At 41.8% G+C, this 22,480-nt stretch overlaps 1 protein-coding gene across 1 annotated transcript; it reads right to left on the reverse strand.

The window, feature by feature from the left end:
* Positions 1-268: 268 nt before the first annotated feature.
* Positions 269-21,800, reverse strand: nexn (nexilin (F actin binding protein)). The gene is made up of 13 exons (XM_061684556.1): positions 21,676-21,800; positions 20,234-20,566; positions 19,948-20,145; positions 17,951-18,035; positions 17,729-17,877; positions 12,795-12,995; positions 12,536-12,709; positions 10,994-11,185; positions 8,538-8,729; positions 5,529-5,723; positions 5,160-5,381; positions 1,560-1,748; positions 269-1,477 (listed from the first exon to the last, which is right to left on the reverse strand). The coding sequence occupies exons 2-13, from the start codon at positions 20,528-20,530 to the stop codon at positions 1,100-1,102; spliced, it is 2,472 nt and encodes an 823-aa protein (XP_061540540.1). The 5' UTR covers positions 20,531-20,566; positions 21,676-21,800; the 3' UTR covers positions 269-1,099.
* Between the last annotated feature and the right edge of the window lie 680 nt (positions 21,801-22,480).

Genomic DNA, 22,480 nt, shown 5'->3' on the forward strand with positions numbered 1-22,480 from the left:
CTCACACCCTTCCAACTTTTTCATGTTATAACGTAGAACTTATTATGTTTTAATGTGATATGTTTCATATGTGTGTGATATGTGTGTAATGTGAAAAGTGTAAGAGTGTGCTGAGTGAGTGATTAAGAGGCATTGCTTTTGCAGGTCGGAAAAAGTACATCACAAAACATTAAATAAATGTAATTTAAAAAAATAAAGATTTCCAAGGCAAAGTAAAGTAAAATGTAGGTCTGCAGACCTTGCTCATATATAAAAAGACACCAAGTGCTGCTATTGTTGTTCAATTTATTAAAAGATTTTCTCATATGATGTATCACAAAGAAGAATACGAGCCTATGCTTGCTTTATTATCAAACCATTAAATAGTTACCTACTGTGCAGCACAACAGCATATCAAATGTAACAAGAGTATTACACTTAAAAATAACTTAAGGGGCATTACAGAGGATTAATTTATAAATGAACTCTTTTGATTAAAATAATGATACCATTTTTCCCTACAGCATGCCACTGGCTTGACGAAGTCATCACATCCGTGTCCAGAGGCTCACTCCTGTGGATTTATATTTACTGTAAGTGATAACTATCATGTCACTGACACTTCAGGTGAGCATCACAACAACATCTGCTGGTATGTTGAAAAAGACACAACCACATCATGAATTAAATGGCATGATATGTCAGAAGATCAAAGTAACATGGCAAACCTATGCGACTACTGACTTATACAAGAATCTTATTGGGTGTTTTGGCACAGGTCATATCCTATATTAACAGAGAGTGCAGCTTTACAACTGATTAACAAGTAAACATTCTGCAATTTTGTGTTTTTGTATATCCCTCCCCGAGGAATGCCGAGCATACCGTTACTTGCTTTCCTCTGTTTTTTGACCATGAGGGACAAATTAGTTGATGTTTTTTTTTAAAGGACAGACAACAGGGAAAGTTTCCAGCAAGTGGAAGAGCCTCAGTAGTCATAAGCTGTAAAACAGAAAGAGAGGCGCTGTTACCTGTGGCTCACTTAACGAAGAAGAGGAGCAAGCGGTCCACTTTGAAAGGAGGCTGGCGTGCCAGAATGATGTTTCATGCAGGCATGCAATCACACCAGGGTGGTCTTACTTTCTATTGTGAGGATGCAGGTGCTCGCCGCCGTGCCTCGGCTGTTCACTGCCTTGCACATGTACTCGCCCTCATCCTCAGGGAAGGTCTCTGGCAGGTAGAGGCAGTATGTCTCCCCTCTCTCGATGTACTGATAGTCTTCACAGTCTTGGAGCATCTCACCCTCAAACCACCAGGTCACCTCCGGCTTGGGCTCCCCAGTGATCTTGACTGTGAAGCGGACGGGCTCCGAGTCCACCACTGACTGGTTTTTGAGAGGTTTTTTGAACCACGGGGCGCCCGATCTGGCATGATCTTCGTCGTCCTCGTAGGAGCCATTAACTATGCTTGCCTCATCCTCTACGTCATCTTCCTTTTTCTGTGAGTGGATGAAAAAAAAAAAAAATCATCGACTACCATAGCATTCTTGATACCTTAATTTCTAAATGTAAAAATCATACTTTTTGGAGAGCAGCATCAATCTCCTGTTGTTCAAACTGCATTCTCTGTAGCTTCTGCTCCTCTATCCGCCTTCTCTCCTCATCCTCTCTGGCTTTGGCCATTTGTTCAAACCTGGCTCGCATGTCCACCTTCTGTTTGAATGGAGACTCCTCACCTCTTGCCGAAGTCATTTGGCTTTCTTCTTCTTCCTAAAAAACAGCAAACAGGAAAAGTATTATACTCCTTTTCCAATACATGGTACACCTTCCACTAATATAAACACTTTTCCATTTGTAAATGCAGGTACTGTACTAGCCGGATGTCCAAGGGCATCAAGCCTTTATCGTAAGGACAATATAAATCAATGCTGATCCATCATTGGTCAAACTGATTTGTCATTTTAAGAAAGGTCTAAAAAAATTTCAACATGACTTTTTCACATAGGGCCAGGTAACTGAATAGTTTTTTTTTTCCTTAATAAATGAAATGACCATTTAAAAACAGCATTTTAAATTAACTTGGGTTATATTTGTCTTATAGTTACATTTGTTTGACCTTAAACATTAAAGTGGAGAAACTATGCAAAAATATAAGAATTTGAGAAGGGGGCCAATACTTTTTCACGGCACTATAGTTGCGTGAGCACTCATAAAGCTAGCTGCTAATGCTAACGAGAACAAGCATATGTGACGTCAAAGCTGCACGATTACCGCAATGCAATGCGGATTTTTTTTCCCGTAATAATTAATGTGCTTATTGTTACGTTGATTGTCATTTCTGTAAATGTTACCAGTTCTTCGTGGAATATGTACCTTATGTAACTGCCACATTTATTGTTGATTTATGTTGCACCATTTTTGTTTGTTTGTTTTCATAATAACAATAATAATAAATTTTATAATTAATAAAACCATTACTTTAGGTAGTCTTTGAAAGAGTGACCTCCGGGTCAATTATTGTACTAGAGTGTGCCCAACAGGATCTTAACTGTTAAAAGAAATAAACTCTATTTAAGTTTAGTATGGCGGCACACTTTCACCCGAGTGATATCTGTTGAGAGCATCAATTTAATGGTTATATCATTCTGAAATTCCTGTAATAAAACAGACTTTGGCATGCTAAGCTATTGAAAGAGAGCTGCAGAATGTTTGTTTCTCAATACTTAGGTAAAAGGGGTAAGTCTTTTCAAGTCAGTGGGCTTGAGTCTGAGTGAAGTCACAAGTTATTAAGTTATTGCTGTTTGTGTCCGAGACGGGTTGCAAGTATTGTGACGTATTGTCAAGCCGAGTCTTAAGTCATCAAATTCATGAGTCAAGTCCGACTCAAGTCCAAGTCATGTGACTCAAGTCCACACCTCTGTTGCAAGCCATTCAAAAATGTTTGTTCAAGTATTATTCTATTTATTGTAAAAGGGTTATTTGTAAAAAGAAATCCTTGCATTACATCTTCATTATTAAGAGTGAAGACAATTTGCAATTTTGGAACAGATTTGAGCAAAAAACATGAAACTGATGCACATGATTTGCTATTGCGGGCCATATAAAATGATGTGGCGGCCCGGATCTGCCCCTCGGCCTTGAGTTTGACACCTGTGATATAAGCTATTGTTGATCACTAATTGGCAGAACAAATTCCTCATTGCTGTGTCATTGTAACATTTAAGGATGCATGGTTAAGATATGACAAAAATAAACACATGCTGGATGCCACTGTCTACGGTCTACACCAGTGACTCACAAGCGAGATGCCGTGGCACACTAGTATTCTGCCTTGAGTGATCATCAGGGGATAAACTATCCAGTTTAATTTAATTTATCCTAAAATTATTTATGAGTTACAAATCTTTGTTTGTCTAGCTATCTATAGTGGGGCGTTTAAAATAGGGAATGTCGTCAATCATTGCCAACTGTGGGCCTGTGAAGCCCTTTGAGACTCTTTTGTGAGTAAGGGTTATACAAATAAACTTGACTTAACGTGACTATCGATGCCAGCGACATATAGTGACAGGCAAAACAATTAAATGCTCTTCCATTAGATGGCACAAAGTACAATAAACCTGTGTATCCACCTGTTGCCATTCATACAACAAATAAGCAGAGGCGGCGGAACCGGGAGGGGCACTGGGGGCACGTGCACCCACACTTTTTACGCAATGTGCTTCTATGTGTGTGATGTTCCCCTTTTCTCCGCCACAGTGCCCTTTTTCCGGACCAAAAAATGTCATTCAGAAACCACCCCCACACCGTCGACGATTGGATTTCGGGAGGAACATTTGTCTATCAGTGTGGTGTGATCACCCCCCACCTACCCCCAAACCCAAAACATGATGAAAAGTATATATTATAAATCCATCCTCACTTTAATATTTTTGTTCGTCTTACTTCGACTGATGCATGGTTTTAAGTGGTAAAACTTTGTGGTGGAAAACTAACCGTCCCGAACCAAGATAAGTGCAGCTGATCCGAGTCGGTAGTTTGCATTGAAAAGACGGATCAGATTGATTGAATGACAGTAGGATATTTCCGCAGAAGCACATGCTATATCTATATTTAACATGTGCCTCACCACACAATGCCTGTGAATATTCTCATCCAGGTCATTTCATTCTAAGGGCATTGACTCAATCGCAACTAGACTGTTCTGTTTGTCTTAGAAAACATTTTGCCTCTTATCCGAGCAGCAACAAGGCTTAGTTAGGAAGCATTAGCCAGTGTTTGAGTTGAAGACTCAACTATTTATGCTCCAATTTAGAGGTATGACCCACACCACATACAGTGACAGCAATCGGGGGAAAGATGAATCCGGCCAAATACAGGGATATCCTGGACGGAAACCTTCTCCAGCGTACTCAGGTTCACCTTCCAACAAGACAATGACCGTAAGCACACAGCTAAAATAACAAAGGAGTGGCTACAGAACAACTCTCTGACTGTTCTTGAATGGCCCAGCCAGAGTCCTGACTTAAACCCAATGGAGCATCTCTGGAGAGACCCGAAAATGGCTGTCCACCAATGTCCACCATCCAACCTGACAGAACTGGAGAGGATCTGCAAGGAGGAATAGCAGGGGATCCCCAAATCCAGGTGTAAAAAACTTTTTGGATCATTCCCAAAAAGACTCATGGCTGTATTAGATCAAAAGGGTGCTTCTACTAAATACCGAGGAAAGGGTCTGAATACTTATGGCTGTGTGATATTTCAGTTTTTCTTTTTTAATAAATGCAAATATTTCTACAATTCTGTTTTTTTCTGTCATTATGGGGTGTTGTGTGTACATTAATGAGGGGGGGAAATGAACTTAAATGATTTTATCAAATGGCTGCAATACAACAAAGAGTGAAATATTTAAGGGGGTCTGAATACTTTCTGTACCCACTGTAGGTGATGTTGTAAGCCCCCTCCTCTATTCAGAGATAGGTGGCCAGTGCAAACACTGGCTCGTGCATCATATCTAAGCCTTGTTGCATGAACTGATGAAGCCTGCTCGAATGAGAGGCAAAACGCCTTCTACGACAAACAGAACAGTCCAGTTGGGATCAATTCGCCACACAATGTTCGTGAAATGACCCCACAAACATCTGTAGCACCCTAACAAATTATTGAGCTTGTGGGTTGTCTTACCTCCTGGAACCGTTCAGCTTCTCGCTCTTTAATTTCATCATCGACGGCCTTCCTTCGAGCTCGCTCCATGTCAATCTTTTTCTGAATTTCCTCATCAGTCAGCTGCTTGATCTTTTCAAACTTGGACTTCAGGTTCTTGGCCTGGATGGAGCCCGTCCTCTTGAGCTTCGTCAACTCTTCGTACTCTCTGTTTACAACGTTGGAGCTTTCATTCACTTCTTCCTGTGAAATAGAGAAGGATATTAATTTGCTTTCCGTATACCTCATTTTTGTACAAATGTATTGGGACAGCTGGCCATTACACCTACTGGAAATGGAAGACAATATGGAGTTGTTAAGTGTACATTTTCAAATCTGATTGAGGCTAACCTCGCCCATCTCTTGTCGGAGTTGCTCAAACTCCTGCTTCTCCTGCTCCAATTTCTGTTTGCGCTCCTCCGCTTTGCGTCTCCTTTCGGCTTCCTCCTTCTCCTTCAACAGCTCCTCAAAGTTCATCTCCAGTTTTCCCGGGTGCAGTGCCTCCTGCGATTCGGTCCTCACCAATTCACCCTCATCATCTAGAACCTGCACACAGATAAAATGTCTAAAGTCAGAGAGCAGAGTCCCTGCATTTGATTGTAATTTCTGCCAACAAATACATATGATAATAGACATGATAGTTTTGAAATAAGATTTTTCATGATTTTTTACAATATAATTTGGATATTTATAGCTTACAGCTAACAAAAAAAAAAAATAGTTTTAACATAGAAACTAGGTCAGAACTGGCCTCAGGCCATGTGTTTAATATATAGGTTTTCCTCTTTGAATTGAACTACTGCAACGATATTTTTATTGTGATGCACCTGTAAATTTTATTTTTCCAGTCTTTCGTGGGCCTAACATGGCAGTAGCATTGCCAAAAGTACCGAAAAACGAGTGGAGTAAAATGGCTGCATGTTTAAACCATCATCGTCAAATAATTCATATACCACCTTTTTCAGACCTTTTTCAGACCGATTCCAGTACAATTATTCACTCAGTATGCGCCGATACCGAGTACCACTAGTACTTTTGATACATAATATTTCAATTACCACTATGACAGATAATTGTGAACAAAGACCATTCTTAAATTCTTTCTTTCTGCCGTGCATGCTAATTCACTGATGTGTCCAACTGCTGTAGTGTAGCGCCAACTACTGGTGAGGAGGACTTACTCGATCTCTGATTTTTTTTTTGCCTTAAGTATCGCTGGCTGGTATCTGCAGCCTTCACGGATACCCTTTATGGGCTGGATACTGATACCTGGTATCGGTACTTACCCATCCCTATAATTCATAGTCATCAAGCATTCTAAACCCAATCATCCTCATTTCTTTGTGTAAATATGCACTGGATACTATAAAATACAATGTGTTTTTCTCTAGAAAAACCTTTCCATTTACGTTCATTGGGCCAAAATGCATTTGGAGTTTGAAAAAAAATATCTTACTGTTTCATCTCCATATGAAGAGTTGTCATGATCCAGGCCGGGGCTCTTAAAGAAATAATTTGGACAAGGGAACAACACAAAGTGGGCCATATGAGCCCATCAGAATAAAATACATCAATTGTTTATAGTTAGTTGGAAGGGTTGAGACAGATATTAGCTTGAAGGAGATTAAAGTTTCTTCTGTCAAGGTTCATTGTGACGTGACAGATATTGAGTGTCTTATGTGTCAGTGCATAACAATTACTCGAGAATTACAGGTCCCCTTCCATCATTTTTATAATCTTTGATGTCCTTTTATCAGGTTTGCGAAATAAATTAGGTTGGAAATGTCCAAAATGGCGGCACGGTGATCGACTGGTTAGAACATCTGCCTCACAGTTTTGAGGACTGGGGTTCAATCCCCGGCCCCGCCTGTGTGGAGTTTGCATGTTCTCCCCGTGCCTGCGTGGGTTTTCTCCGGACACTCCGGTTTCCTCCCACATCCCAAAAACATGCATGGTAGGTTAATTGACAACTCTAAATTGCCCGTAGGTGTGAATGTGAGTGCGAATGGTTGTTTGTTTGTATGTTCCCTGCGATTGACTGGCAACCAGTTCAGGGTGAATCCCGCCTCCTGCCCGATGATAGCTGGCATAGGCTCATAGGCTACGGCACGCCTGTGACCCTAGTGAGGAGAAGCAGCTCAGAAAATGGATGGATGGATGCCCAAAATGTCCTTTTTCAAGCTATTCTAGTTCGGCTGGGTTTCTCATTAATGTCCGGACTTGTAAAGAAGCTTTGCTCTGATTGGATCGCTCATCTTCCCCAACTTAAACATGGAAAGCAGCTTGCCTCTTTTTGGTCCACATTACGGCGTCTGATAGCATCTAGAGGCTTGGGGCTGCCAAACATTTATAGCGACGTTGCGTCTCTCGATCTATGATTGTGAAGCACAATTCACCAAGAGTTGGATTGTTGGCCCACCAATAGGGAAAGTGAAATGAACCTGCCGCAATGATCATCGCTGCCGACAATGAATGCAAGCGTCGCTATTTTATCCATTGTTACATCATACATTATTAATATAGTTACGTATTGTTGTAAAACACAACGTATGTACACTTTATACACTGTATTTCTATGACTTGGCAGTGGCTGAGACCTGTTCAATTAAAACCTAAAAAGGCTGTGTTGCCGTTCAGTTGAGTTGAGTGGGTGGGTACCTACCACGGAGTGGGCAGGTATTTGAATATTAATTGACGAAACTACGTCACACCGTCAGCGATTTAAAATCCACCCGTTTTGCAAGCCTTATTGCATTTATTGCCTTTGCATTTAATCATCAAACCGCATAGATGTCAAACTCAAAACATGTCACAGACTCATTTTGACCTATGTTATGCATAAAACAGTAGAAAAAAATGGATTCTGATGGAATGGGACCTTTAGATGGAAAAAAAGATAAGGTTTTGCTTGTTTCCTGTTTCAGTTTAAGGCCAGAGAAGGACAATGCAAGTGCATCAACCAAACACATAGACCAATAGGCTGTGTGCGGAATCCCTCCCTATCCGCTATATAGCGCCCTATGTAGTGAAATTGCCATTTTGTAGTGCTGTTCGAATGTGTATTGAGTATACAGCAGGTTATTCCGCGAAGTGCCCTAAATGTATCCTCCAATGCATTTTGTAAAGTAGTTGATGTCGAGCAACACATCACAACAAGGATGGACATAAAGTTACATTGTACACTGTGAAAGCTAGGACGGAATTAACAGCTCTCTCAAATAGTGTTCGAAAGCTATTTTCATTTGACTGATGAGTGAACTATTTAGTCCACACTATAAAAATCACTTTATAGTGATTAGAGAGAAAGGAATGAGTGACTGATTCCAAACACAGTCACAGTCTTTGGTCGTGAGGACTTACCATGCTTTTGCGTGCCTCGGCAAAGAGCCTCTTCTCCTCTTCCAGTCTCTTCTTTGCCTCCTCCTCTGCCTTCTTCTGCTCTTCGTCTCTTCTCTGGCGCTCAAGCTCTTCAAAACTGGCACAGATCTTTCCAGGTTTGCTGCCCTCTAGGTTCAATAAGGCCATCAAAGCCTCGTCATCCTCGTCGACAAGCTGTGCGACAACAAAAAACAACTTTTAAGTCTACACTACAACATATGGACTAAAATATTGGGACACACCTCTTAATTGGTCACTGACTATGAATCACCCTCTCTATCTTAATTATTTAGCTTACCAAGATATACTGTATTTGACAGTCACATACACACAACTTTAGTGAAGAGACCCACAGAGCCCCAGCCAAACCCTCAAACACAATGGAATAAATTGGAACTGATATTTTCACGAATGTTGCTGCTGGCTTGCCATGTCTGTTTTAATTCATTCCAAAGGTGTTTGGTGGAGTTGAGGGCAGGTTCTTCAATAACAAACTCATCTAACCATGCCTTTATGGACCTGGCTTTGTGCAACGGGAACAGACAAGAGCCCCCCCTAAAACTGTTGCCTTAGTTTGAAGCATATATCGATCCATCCATTTTCTATAGCGCTTGTCCTCATTAGGCTCCTGGGTGAGCTGGAGCCTATCCCAGCTGACTTTGGGCGATAGGCAGGGTACACCTACGGCTGGTCGCCAGACAATCATCGGGCACCAGAGGTAGATCGTAACGTGCTACATTTACTCCGTTACATTTACTCAATTAACATATTGGATAAATTGTACTTGTCAGAGTAGTTTGAATGCACCATACATTTTACTTGAGCATTTATGTTAAAAAGAATAAGATACTTTTACTCGGTTAAAATGATCGACATGCCGCTCGCTACTTTTATTTTTCCATTATTGTGTGCATGATCTATTTTTAGACTTCATCTTCGACTTCCGTATAGGGCGCCGTTGCGCCGATCCAACGTGATCTAGTGTCATTTGACTCCAATTTACCAATCAGAAGGCACAAGGCAGTCATGTGACCGCACACAAAGCCTTTGTGGGCCAATCAAAATGACTCCTTTTGGTAAAAAAAAATAATAAATCACCTACGCGATTATTAACTTTACAGACTCCAAAAACAACAGTTTAATGATGCAGTGCAAACTTGCATAGATTTTTCAGCCTTCTTATAACTTGAGAAAATACCTTGCGGTAAGTTGCCGATGTCTCTGTTGTTGTTTTGGCAGTACATCTGGCAACGTTAGCCCTATTTAATGGTCATAAATCACTGTAAAACATTTTTCCAGAAGCGTATTTGTGAGGTAACACAGTGATGCTGGACAAGAAGGCCTGACTCTCAGTTGCCGCTCTTATTCCTTCCAAAAGTGTTCAATAGGGTTGAGGTCAGGATTGTGCAGGCGAGTCAAGTTCATCCACATCAAATGCTGTCATCCTTGTCTTTATGAACCTTGATTTGTGAGCTGATGCACAGTCATGTTGAAACAGGAAGGGGCCATCTCCAAACTGTTCCTACAAAGTTGGAAATGTCCAAAATAGTAGCCCCTGAGCTCCAGTACAAGGAAATCTGAATGCTTCAGCATACAAAGAGATTTTAGACAGTCAGTTTGGTGATTACCCCTTCATGTTCCAACATGTCTGTGCACCGGTGCACAAAGTAAGGTCCATAAAGACATGGATGTGAGAATTTGGTATGGATGAACCTGCCTTCAACATCTGTCCTTCAACATCTGTGGGTTGATTTCGAGTGGACAGTGAGCCAGACGTCGTCGTCCACTATCAGTGTGTGACCTCACAAATACAGTATGGGCCTGGAAGAATGGTCAAAAATTCCCATAAACTCACACCTAACCCTTGTTGAAAGGCTTCCCACAAGAGTTGAAGCTGTTATAGCTGCAAAGGGTAGACCAACATCATATTAAACCATATGGATTCAGAATGGGATATCACTTAAAATCATATGTGAGTCAAGGCAGGTGAGCGAATACATTTGGCAATATAGTTGGTGTATGTCTTCAATGAACCTGACGTGCAGATTTTTGGAATGTGTGAGGAAGCCTTTGTACCTAGGGAAAACCCACAAAGGCAGAGGGAGAAGACGCAAACTCCGCATAGAAATGCCTGAGCCGAGATTCAAACCTAGAACCTCAAAACCGTGAGGCAAATGTGCTAACAGTTACGCTACTGTGCTGCCCTGAAAGCATACAACTGTCCCCAATGTTAAAATGAATGACATGATCCCAATTCAGAGGAAAGTAAGCGGTCATGAAGGATTCAAGTATTGCTTAAGAAGTGTGTCTAGAGTATAAATTGTATTTTTAAAAACATGGAACAACTGTTCTAAGGTGTTAGATAATAAAAGAGAGAATCAAATTCTCTTTGCACGCAGATGATACTTTAGTTGTATTCAATTGCAATAAATATTGACCATGCTCTTTCTGGCTTCAGCGAAAGCTCTTCTCTCCTCCTCCATTCGTTTCTTGGCCCCCTCCTCAGCTTTCTTGCGCTCCTCCTCGACCCGTTCCCTTTCAAGTTCTTCAAAGCTCAACCTCAATTTTCCAGGTCGGAAGTTCTCCTTGTCGTCCGGGGATGGTGCCTGAGTGCCTTCCTCCTCCTCTTCCTGGAAAGACACAAACAGGTTGCAAGCATGTACTAACCATGCAGAAGAGATACACTCACTGGCCACAACATTAGGCATACCAACTTGATAAGGTCCAGTACAGAAACTTGTGAACTGTGGTAACATTTTGTTTTAAGAAGTTAAAACAGGGCGGCACGGTGGTCGACTGGCTGGAGCGTCTGCCTCACAGTTCTGAGGACCGGGGTTCAATCCCCGGCCCCGCCTGTGTGGAGTTTGCATGTTCTCCCTGTGCCTGCGTGTGTTTTCTCTGGGCACTCCGGTTTCCTCCCACATCCCAAAAACATGCATGGCAGGTTAATTGACAACTCTAAATTGCCCGTAGGTGTGAATGTAAGTGCGAATGGTTGTTTGTTTGTATGTGCCCTGCAATTGGCTGGCAAAAAGTTCAGGGTGTACCCTGCCTCCTGCCCGATGATAGCTTGGATAGGCTCCAGCACGCCCGCGACCCAAGTGAGGAGAAGCGGCTCAGAAAATGGATGATTGGATGGAAGTTAAAACTGTGTGTGTAGTTCGGTTCTACACCAAACTACAACCACATCAACAAACCCGGTCTATACGCTTTGCTCCTGTGCCCTGCCTGCCCCGCAGATCTTTTAAATGCGTTTTTTTTATTTTTTTTAATGCACTGATCTTTGTGGAGCGGTGGGATTTGGGTTGGGAAGGTTTGGCTGTGGAGCAGCAATGCCCGACAGCCCTACCCTTCCCCCCATCCTCATTGGCCATTCCAGATTTTTTAGCACTACACCACTCAGGGGCCACTTATTCAGAGGATAGGGCCACTGACTGCCAGTTGGCGGTGGCGGGGCACATAGGGCCAAACATAGGGTTTGGTTGGCTATAGGGGTGGCTTTGGGCCCCTGCCTTTCCTTATCTTTCTTTCTAATGTCCTGTCTTTTGTCGTCTTCTCGTCCTATATTATTTAGTTATCTTTTCACTGTCTCTCGCTTGTTTTTTTTCTGTCATTCCCCTATAGAACTATGTTCTGTCCGACTAAATTGTCAATAATATTGCATCAGAATACAACGAGCCACAGTGGCATCTTAAAAACTCCACTGTGGCACAGTAAAACTGTTCCTGGCATAAAAGGGATACAGATCCTCCTATCTACTTGACCGAACAGGACAAACAACTAACAAAAACACACACAAAAAGACAAACCCGTTTTATTTAATATGCCCTGTATTCATATCTCAATTGGTAAAACAATCATTATTTTTACAGTCAAATGCAAACTAATGGAATCTTTGATAACATTAGATTTTGTCCAAGCTTATTTTATCAGGTCTGTGGAACCAAAAAACAAAAAAACTGCATTAAATTTAAATTTACCAATCCCAATCGGGCCTCTTCAAAAGCTTTCTTCTCCTGTTGGAGGCGGCGCTTGGCTTCCTCCTCAGCTTGCTTTCTTCTCTGCTCCTGCCTTTCCCTCTCCAGTTCCTCAAACGTCATCTTCAGCTTTCCCGGAGACACCTGCGCCTTCTCCACAGTCTTCTCCTCTTCCTCCTAAAAGGAAAAAAAGAAAAGAAAGAAGGTTTGAAGCTAGTTCTAACACTAAAGCTTGATTATTAATTGGTCTTTATGTCTTAACCTCTGGGACAATCGAGCGCCGCTTGGCCTCCCTGAAAGAGCGTCTGTTTTCATCATAGCGTCTCTTCTTTTCTTCCTCAGCCGACTTCTTCAGCTCATCTTCTCGACTCTTCTCCATGTCCTCAAAGTTCATTTTAATTCTGCCTGGAGCTCGCGATGGCTTAGCAGGAACCACCCGTACCAGGATGGTGTGATCTCCTTCCTATCATGTACATTTTGTTATCATTAATCCTGTGTCAGCCATGAGTCAAAATCTTTATCAATTGAACATGGCACTATTTTACTGAGTGATTTCATTTTCAATAATGCTGTCAGGCATATTGGCCTAGCGGTTAACACGTCGACCTCACAGTTCGAATCTCAAACATGTTCTAGCGTGAATTTTCTTGATATACGCTCGCTTCTTTCTACATTGACCTCCACCAAAGTTGAACTGTTAACAAAAGAGGAAAAACTACAGTAGAATATCACTCAAGCGCAGACTTCTGCTAAAGTTGAACTATTGACAAAAGTTTTTGCGAGAGCTGAAGTTTATACAATAAGCAGCACGCTAACAAAAAAGAGATGCCATTGAATGGACTTAATTGTGAAGCCACAAACAAACACCAATAACAGGGAACTCTGTCTTGCCATCAACCTGTTAATTTCTGTTGCACCATCAATTATTGTCTTTGAAACAAAACGCAAATTTATTTATATTGTGCATTTCATACACAAGGTAACTCAATGTGCTTTACATGATTAAAAGCAATTAAAAACAAAGACAAAACAGCTTATAAACATTTGAAACAAAGAGACGGGGGAAAAAGTACGATTAAAACAGCGTACAGTGCAAGAAATATTTAAAAGTGGAGATGCTCTAAAAAGCATGAGAAAAAAGAAGAGTTTTTAACCTGCACTTAAAAACATTCACACTTGGGGCTGACATCACTTCTGTTGGCAACTCATTCCATTTGTGTGCAGCATAATAGCTATATGCTGCTTCACCATGTTTGCTTTGGACTCTGTGCTCCACTATTTGACCTGAGTCTGTCAATCTCAGAGCCCTACTGGGTTTATATCCCATTAGCATTTCTTTCATGTATTCAGGACCTAAACCATTTAGTGATTTCTAGACCAGTAGCAGAAGTTTAAAACATACTCTAAAGCTGACTGGTGCTAGTGTAAAGACTTTTGAATTGGAGTACCGCCTCTGCATAGCTATGATAGTCAAAATTAAAGTTCTGAAGAATTTGACCCAAGGGTAGCATATACAGGCTGAACAGGAGGGGTACAAGAACTGAACCTTGAGGGAACCCATAGCTCATTGCCATTCGATGAGATTGAACACTTCAATGGTTACAAAATAACGTCCTTTCCTCCAGGTAGGACCTGAACAATTTAAGGACTGTTCCATTTAATCCTACCCACATTTCCAACCTGTTCTGCAGTATATTATGATCTACCGTATCAAAAGCCGCACTGAGATCCAACAAGACCAGAATTGACACATTTCCTGAGTCAGTATTCAACCTTATATCATTTAGCACTTTGATTTGATTCTATAGTGTGATGAGTTAAAAAACCTGATTGAAATTCGTCAAAAATGTAAGTTCAAGAAATGGCTGCGTTGATTAAAAATAACTTTCTCAAGAATCTTGTCTCTGAAAGGGAGATTTAAGATGGCTGTATAGCTTGTTAACATGGAAGCGTCCACCGTTCTATTTTTTAGAAGAAGCTTAATGGCAGCTACTTTCAGAGCTTTAGGAAACTCGCTTGACGGAAGTGAGCAATTGATTATTTGCTGCAAATCAGCTAGCATAGACTTCACAATAGCTTTGAAAATGTAAACAATAAACAACAAGCCAGACTTAATTACATAATATATAAGGCTTCCAAAGGACTAAGGGTCTGAATTACTACAGGTATATGAGTACAAACATAGGCGCAAACTTGATTGCTCATTAAAATAGATAGAAGCTGAGCTACTGTCCGGGCGCACCCATGATTGCGTCTGCAAATGTGCAAACTTGCTACACAGCTCATTTTGCGCATTTTGGGAGGAGTATATGCAAAATGCAAATAGATACATTTAGCACCCGTAATCGGATTTATCAAAATGAACAAACTGCGATGGATGGTTTAGCATCTTTAACTAGCTTGTCTCCAATGCAGCCCTATGGAGGGCACAAGCCAGTGCAAACTGTAGGCCGGTCCCAAACCCGGATAAATGCATAGGGTTGAATGCGAGTGTCAATGATTGTTTGTTTATGTGTGCCCTGTGGTTGGCTGGCGACCAGTTCATGGTGTACCCTGCCTCTCGCCCAAAGATAGCTGCGATAGGCTCCAGCACGGCCGCGACCCTCGTGAGGATAAGCGGTACGGAAAATGAATGAATGAATAGTCTTTGCCTCGTGGTCACTGATGGTGGAGAGCCTTGGAACTTTGACATAGCTGTCATATCACATTACTACTACTTGACAAATAATTATTTAAACATACAACATTTTCCTACAAATGTTCCTTTACTTTGAAAAATTTCATGTCTGTCACATACATAGTTGTGTGGCTGAGAGTGTTAGGGAGAGAGGGTAACTCTGTTGACCCAGTGTGACCATTTGCAGTGTGTCGATGTGAGTGACAGTCAAAGATAAGACAGTCTAATTCGGTCACACGGTAAGGAGGTCTACAGCCACCAGGAAGTGTGGTAAACTGTTGCCAGTCATATGCTGTCTACACCTCGCAGCTCTGGGAGTGTGCTGCTCCACTTGTTTCTACATGAACAGGTCAACTCTAAAACTTAGCAGGACACAATAGAAATAGATCGATAGATAGAAATTACTGGCTGCACGCTTACACAATAATGCATAGACTTTTGTTTGATACATCCCATTACAGATACACACCCTAACACAACAAATGCACAACATATCAGCATACGGTGCGTTGGGAAGTTCACTGCACCCTGGAAACCTCGGTAACTCAGTGTGTTGTTAGTGTGTGTGTGCCGCTTAATACAAGCAAAACTGACACATTCAATATGGCGGATGTACTGACCTATCCCTACCAATGGCCAACACGTTTATTAGTATAGCTATAGAAAATGGAGCATGCTCAGTCTCTGAGTGCCACAATCTCAGGGCACTGGGGTAGTGCCTGACTGAATTTCCGGACCCCAAACACCGAGATGAAGCTAGGATTGGTCCAAAACTGCATGACGTCACCACAGGAACCAGTTTTGGCCACAAAACACGCCTATGAAAGCTTGCTCGGTCTCTTCTGCCTCCACGCTGATCTGAGGAGATCCCAGGAGAGCCCAGCGCTGAACCTTCACCAACCTTATTGTTTGACTTTTTATTTTCGAATAAATTGTTAAACTTTTCATCCGACCTAAATCATTGAATTATTACCTCAAACAGAATAAAAGAACCGGGCAATAGAGGTTTGTACAGTCAGCAGGTTAAACGTAGACCACAACTTTTCTTAGTTCTCTTTTCCTAATCTCTAACAACACACACGCCCGCTTGGGTCAGGACCTGCTCTCCTTAGTGGGACCGAGTCGGCCAGCGGTGGACCTTGCTGTTGGCGAGCACAGAGTTTGTCCAGCCTGCTCCTTGTTCACCAAGTGCGGCTCAGCAAGAATTCGTAAAGATCGGCGTTTGGAAGCCTCAGCCCCTTAGCGGGACTGGGTCGGCCAGCGGTGGACCTTGTCCCCGGGGCGGCAGCGGATCTTACTACTGAGCCCGTGGCACTGGCGGACCTCTGGTCCAACACCACAGCTCATCGCCGGGCCGAAGTGGCGACGTAAACTCGGCGAGCACAGAGTTTGTCCAGCCAGCTCCTTGTCCACCAAGTGCGGCTCAGTGGGAAAATGTAAAGACCGTGTTTGGAAGCCTCACACCCCTCAGCCTCCGCCGAGGAAGACGCACACGGCCACTTGGGCTCGGACCTCTGCTCCTTAGTGGAATCGAGCCGGTCAGCGGCGGAACTTGATGCCAGGGCGGCAACAGATCTCGCCGCAAGCCCACGGCAAGGTCTGTCACCGCCTCGCTCGGTCAGTGATTCACCGTTTTCCTTTTCAATGTATTTTAATCCTCTTGTTTTGAGCCTTGCATAACGCCGCATAATGGAGGCTCTCTGAATGAAAAAGTAAACAAATAAAGAGGTCTGTTAACCAAACAGCGTTCGTCAGCACGGCCCCCCACTCCCACACTCAAAGAGTTCCTAATAAATTTAGGAAGACCCTATCCACCAGGAGGAACGAAATAATCCAGGGGGAACCTTTCGTACCATGGTAGTTTTTTTCAGTGGGGACACAGGGGGAACTCAATATACCAGGGTAGCTAGGGAAGTTCCTGCAAAGGTTCCTGCGGTGGGAAAGCCCCAAATGCAGGGGTGTCAAACTCATTTTTGTCACGGGCCACATCACAGTTATGACTTCCCTCAGAGGGGCATACGACTTTGGACCCATAAATAATGATTACCTCATAAACTGTAACCACTATTGTTGGTGTTACTACCTCTAAAAAGAAGGTTGTTTTAACAGTTTAAACAAAACAGTTTTAACAAAAACTACCGGACAGATTGTCAAGCTAGTCATATTAGAATAAGTCCTTTTTTCAGTTAACCATGAGAATAAATGTTTTATTTGATACAGAACCTACTGCAGGTAATCTCATGAACTTGCTATTAATATTGTGTACTGTAGTCTAATATAAGACTAGAATGAGGGTAAAGACGTAGCATGTTAATGGCTTCTAATCACCTGTCTGGCAACATTACATAACCATTACAAACTGTCTGAAGGCATGAAAACACACGTAACTCGCGTTTGATGACAAGGCATTTGGTTTTCAGTACACCATTTCTGTCTTAAAAAAAGCTGAGGGTTATGTGAATCATTATAGATTTTACTTCCGAGCTTGGACAAGATCCACTTTCTCAATTTGTACTTACCTCAGCTGCCTTCTTGGCCAATTCCCTTTTGATTTTGTCTTTTTCCATGTTATCCTGGGTTTCCCTCCTCTTTCTCTCACCTTCCATCTTCTTCCTCTCCCCCTCTTGCCTTTGCTTTTCCATTTCGGCAAACTTCCCCTTCACGCTACCTGAGGATTCAATAAGACAAGTTCACATTTTAAGATTTTGTGTTCCAATTTTTTTGGCAACTAAGTGTCTCACCAGTGATTTTGGGGACGTAGGATTTCTCCACCTTTGCCGGTTTCACCTCTTCCTCCTCATCGCTGGAAGCAAGAAGTTCTTTTATCTGCCGAGGATCAGTTGGAAAAAGAGTGAGTGTTTACACTTTAGACCGGATCATCTCCTCGATCGCTCAGGAGCCATGCTGCTCTCCGCAAGAAGAGGCCTAATCCCTGATAATAAATGGGTCATGTGACCTGCAGGTAGGCTTTTGATTGGGCTGTTGTGCTGACAGCAGATGAGCATACTGTGTGTGTCCAGCCTGGCCAGTTAGTGAAGGGCAGGGGACATGAACGTTTGTTCTGCTTGAGTATCACTGCTAATCTGCTCTCATCCCAATGTATTAATGCTTTTATTTCACCACTGTCAATCTCAGAAACAATTTTTCTCAACAGGACTCTGTATCTCTGGCATTTTAATTTTTAGTCTAGAAAATTGTTATTCAACATTGTATGCACGTCTGTTATGGCAATATCCATCCTTCCATCTTCTATTGCACTTGTGCTGGTCACCAGCCAGCATTGTTTACCTCTCATGAATCTTGGTTCCACTGGAATCGGCCTCTTGTTTTGTGACCTAATAATCAATGTTTAAACCTTTTTTTTTTTTTAAATTAAACACTGGAAATTCAAAGAAATAAGATAATTGGGTTTTGCATGAAGAAGCACGGTGGTGTAGTGGTTAGCATGCCTGTCAAACATTTTGTGACGTTAGTGCCTCGAATCTCAGTTTAGGCATCATGCACTCTGTGTGTGTTTTCAAGGGTTATACTGTACAGGGTGTCCCAAATCACTACAGTAATCCCCATAAATTGCTGGGTTTATGTTCCAGACCACCCACGCAATAAGTGAAATCCACAATAAAGAAATACCCTATTTAAATACACCCTAGGTTTGTTTTCATAGCATTTACAGCACGTAATTTTTTAAGGTCTTTAAACACACTTTTAAAACAATACAAACACATTTCAACGCATAAACTATATTGAGAGATACCAAAAGCAATGGATAAAATGAAAAATATTTAACAATATACAAAAGTAGAGCAACAATTGTAATAACAATAATCTGCCATATAGCAGGACCGCAAAGCCTGAACCACAATATAACGAAGGATTACTGTACACACATTGGTTTTCTATTTCGGCCATCAACATTTGACAGTTTAGGCTTTGCAGTTTTTGTAAGCGTATGGATTAGTGCTGCAAAATTGCCGCCTGGTAAGACGTTTTTCTGTCCCTGTTGCAGTTCAGCGGCAGGTTGAGAAGCTTTATGGTTGTCACACTGCTCCAAGACATAGTAAAGTTGATGCCATCCATGGCAAGTTTCTCATTGCAGGATCTGGTCTTGACAAACCATCTAGTGGAAGGCATGAACTTCCACAGCAAGCGTTTTCACACAGACAGGAAAAGTATATCCAGACGGCTGTAATGGAACTGCATCAAGAAAAGCCCCATTTATCGGATGCTACAGAGTGTGATAAAGCTTACTTCAGGTTGTCCGGCATCATAATCTTACACTTGAAGCGAGAAACTTGCCATGGATAGCGTAAACTCTTGGCGCAGTGTGACTGCCACAAAGCTTCTCAAAGTGGCGTTGGACTGCATTCGGGAAAAGAAAAAACATTTGGGGAACCCTGCGCCAATGTCAATTGTTGAGCCATGGGCAAGGGAATAATAAGCTTTAAAAAATTGCAAATCCCCGGCTATTCAAATGCTGATGGCCTCACGTCTCTCCGAATGATACCTGAAAGGAGACAGAAAACAGGAAGTGCATAGGGACTTTAAGTCAGGACAGATTTTAAGTCAGGCATATGTGAATGTATCACAAAAACACATACAATTATAGTGTTAACAGAGAGCAAACAATGTGTGTTATATGTCGCAGGGTCTCACGGGTAGTGGCGGCCTGGTTGGGCCGTGCCATCCATCATGCCATGCAGGTCACACTCCCAGGTTAATGGGCTTATCAGGCTTTGACCTGTTGCTTCCTACGATTCCACTCCCTCTCCTTGATGTGCTGCTCCTTCCTCTTCTGCTGCTCGTCCCTGTTCCTCTGCCGGCTGCGCTCCTCCCTTGCCTTCTGCATAGCCTCAAACTTTCCCGTCACGTCGCTCTTGTCTTTGTTCGTGTTGGGTACGTAGCTTCTGGCCACGGGCTTTCTGGATCTGAGCAGTTTCTGTAGTATAAAAATGGACCGATAAGAAACTTGGTGAAGCTACGTGATTGGTGAACATGAATGGTAATAGCTTTTATGGTTGTCTCACCTCTTTTTTAAGCATAACATCAGAAATATGATTTTTCTCAGTTGTGTCAGGTGGGGCTTCCTCCTCCTCCGCAGCCTTAGCGGTTTTCCTTCTTCTATTCTTATCACCACAAGCCTTGTCCCTTTCCTTCTGTTCCATGCCATTCATTTGTCCCTCACCAGTCTTTTTGTCCTGCGCATTTGGCGTCTCCTTACTTTTCTGCTCATCATTCTTGCCCTCTGCGTCACTCGCATGTTCATTTTTAAGACGGACAGCTTTCATGTCGACCACAGCCTCAACTTGTGCCACCTCAGCCATTTTTGGACCACAGTGACAAGTTGGTTTTAATGTGAGCTGCAAAACAAAAGGAGAACAAAACAAAAATAAACACATTTGAAACCTTTGAAAATATGATTCGACATAAATGCTACAATAAAAAGCTACTAATTTGTCCACAGTACAATTTTTTTCCAGGTTCTTTTGTGGGGCATGATTTTTCATGGAAACTCCACCATTTCAGCAAAGAGAACTGCCCCATTTCCGAGTATGTTGGGGAAGACTTCAATAGTAGCAGTGCTGGCTGCTATCTATAGCCCATTTTGGGGGCTGGGGTGACATGTGATCATTGCTATTTCTGCTGAGTGATAGGCAGTTGCACAGAGCTTACACTGGCACCCACATGTCGCTCCACAAGCCTTTGACAAAATGGCCAGACTAAGGCCCAGACTACTGGATGACTGAGGACCATCAGTCGGCCATCACTAAAGCCGCCACTGTTTATTAGTGTCCTTAACTACTTTGTGCCCAAGTAGGAGGATCATTGTGTGGTGGGATGCGGATAATTGGTAAACAATTCATCATAAAAACTAAACTATTGTTACTGCAGACTCAAGGCCCAATGTTTAAAAGAATTATTGTGTTATAACTTTGTTTCAATCTTTGGGATATGTTCATATCTATAAATAATAAAATGTTCAGCATCATCATTACTGATTGGCTAGGATATTTCATATGGTTTTCCATATAGTGAGGCCTGTGGAATCTATTCATGAGCTACCAAATATGATTTATTGTGCTATAGAGGGTCAAATATATTAACTTTGTATAACCTTTACACTTGTCTGCAGTCAAACCTGTAGCATTTCTAAGTGGAACATTATTGCTTATTGTAGCAGAACAACCTTCCAAACGCTACATTGAGACACAGGTACAACCATAAGTTACAAAATATTCCACTAAGAAGGCCTGTTTTTGAATAATTGACCTTTTCATTCAAATCAACACTTTTTTTTCTTTTTCTTTTTTACCAGTTATTCCCCTCAATATAATAACACAAAACTGTACCTCCATAACATTTACATGCTACATTTAGTGTTAAAATTTAGTGTTGTAGTTTTCTTTTGCCGTATACATATACATGTAGCTTCCAACATATTTGGGATAAGATAAAATAGCGGATTTACCTCTAAGTGGCTGTTTTTGTTTTGTTTTGTTTTTTTGTTAGGTTTTTTTTCAAGAAGAAAAAAATTATAATCCTCAAACGCGTCCGTGTGGAGCCAAAGGCGTCCAGTCCGCTGGTGCACAGAAGAGTGGAATGGCCGCTGTTGGTGACATGCACTTTCCATAAAAAAGTTGGTGACTTTCTCGTGGATGCGCATTCCGCACTCATGCACGTTTCAGCTGTTGCCTCGCGCGCGTGGACGCGCACAGACGCTCGTACCGATTGCATGCAGTCGCAGCTGCAAAAATACATGGAGCCTAAAATACAAAATCCACATATCTGCACCCTTTGATTGTATGTTGTTTATTTCAATATTCGCGTTATCATTATTTTGGCTAAGTGTCTTACTGATGTTGTCATTAGTTTTGTATGAGTGCAAATTTAGTTTACTTTTAGCCGTAATGCAGTGTCTGCAGTTAAAGTTCATACGGGGGAGAAAATCAATCTGTGCAAAATTACTATGAATTAAAAGCTTTTTCCGAGACGGATTACCTTTCATAACTGGAACAATATAGCAGTTTTGTAGACATGTTATTAGGTCTACTTGCACAAGCTAAGGAAATCCTACACAAGAGTTAATCTAAATATACATATGCTCAGTTTGAATTGACACCGTCAGAGATATTCATTTTAAAATATGTTTATTATAGGGGTTGTAGTTTGCAGTGCACACAGTGGTGTGATTTTTTTCTAATACACTGACCAATGCATATAGGTAAATAACCTATGGGATGCACATAATGATCCCTAACTATAGCCACATCAAT

Source organism: Phycodurus eques, chromosome 8, assembly GCF_024500275.1.
Source record: "Phycodurus eques isolate BA_2022a chromosome 8, UOR_Pequ_1.1, whole genome shotgun sequence".
Lineage (NCBI taxonomy): Eukaryota > Metazoa > Chordata > Actinopteri > Syngnathiformes > Syngnathidae > Phycodurus > Phycodurus eques.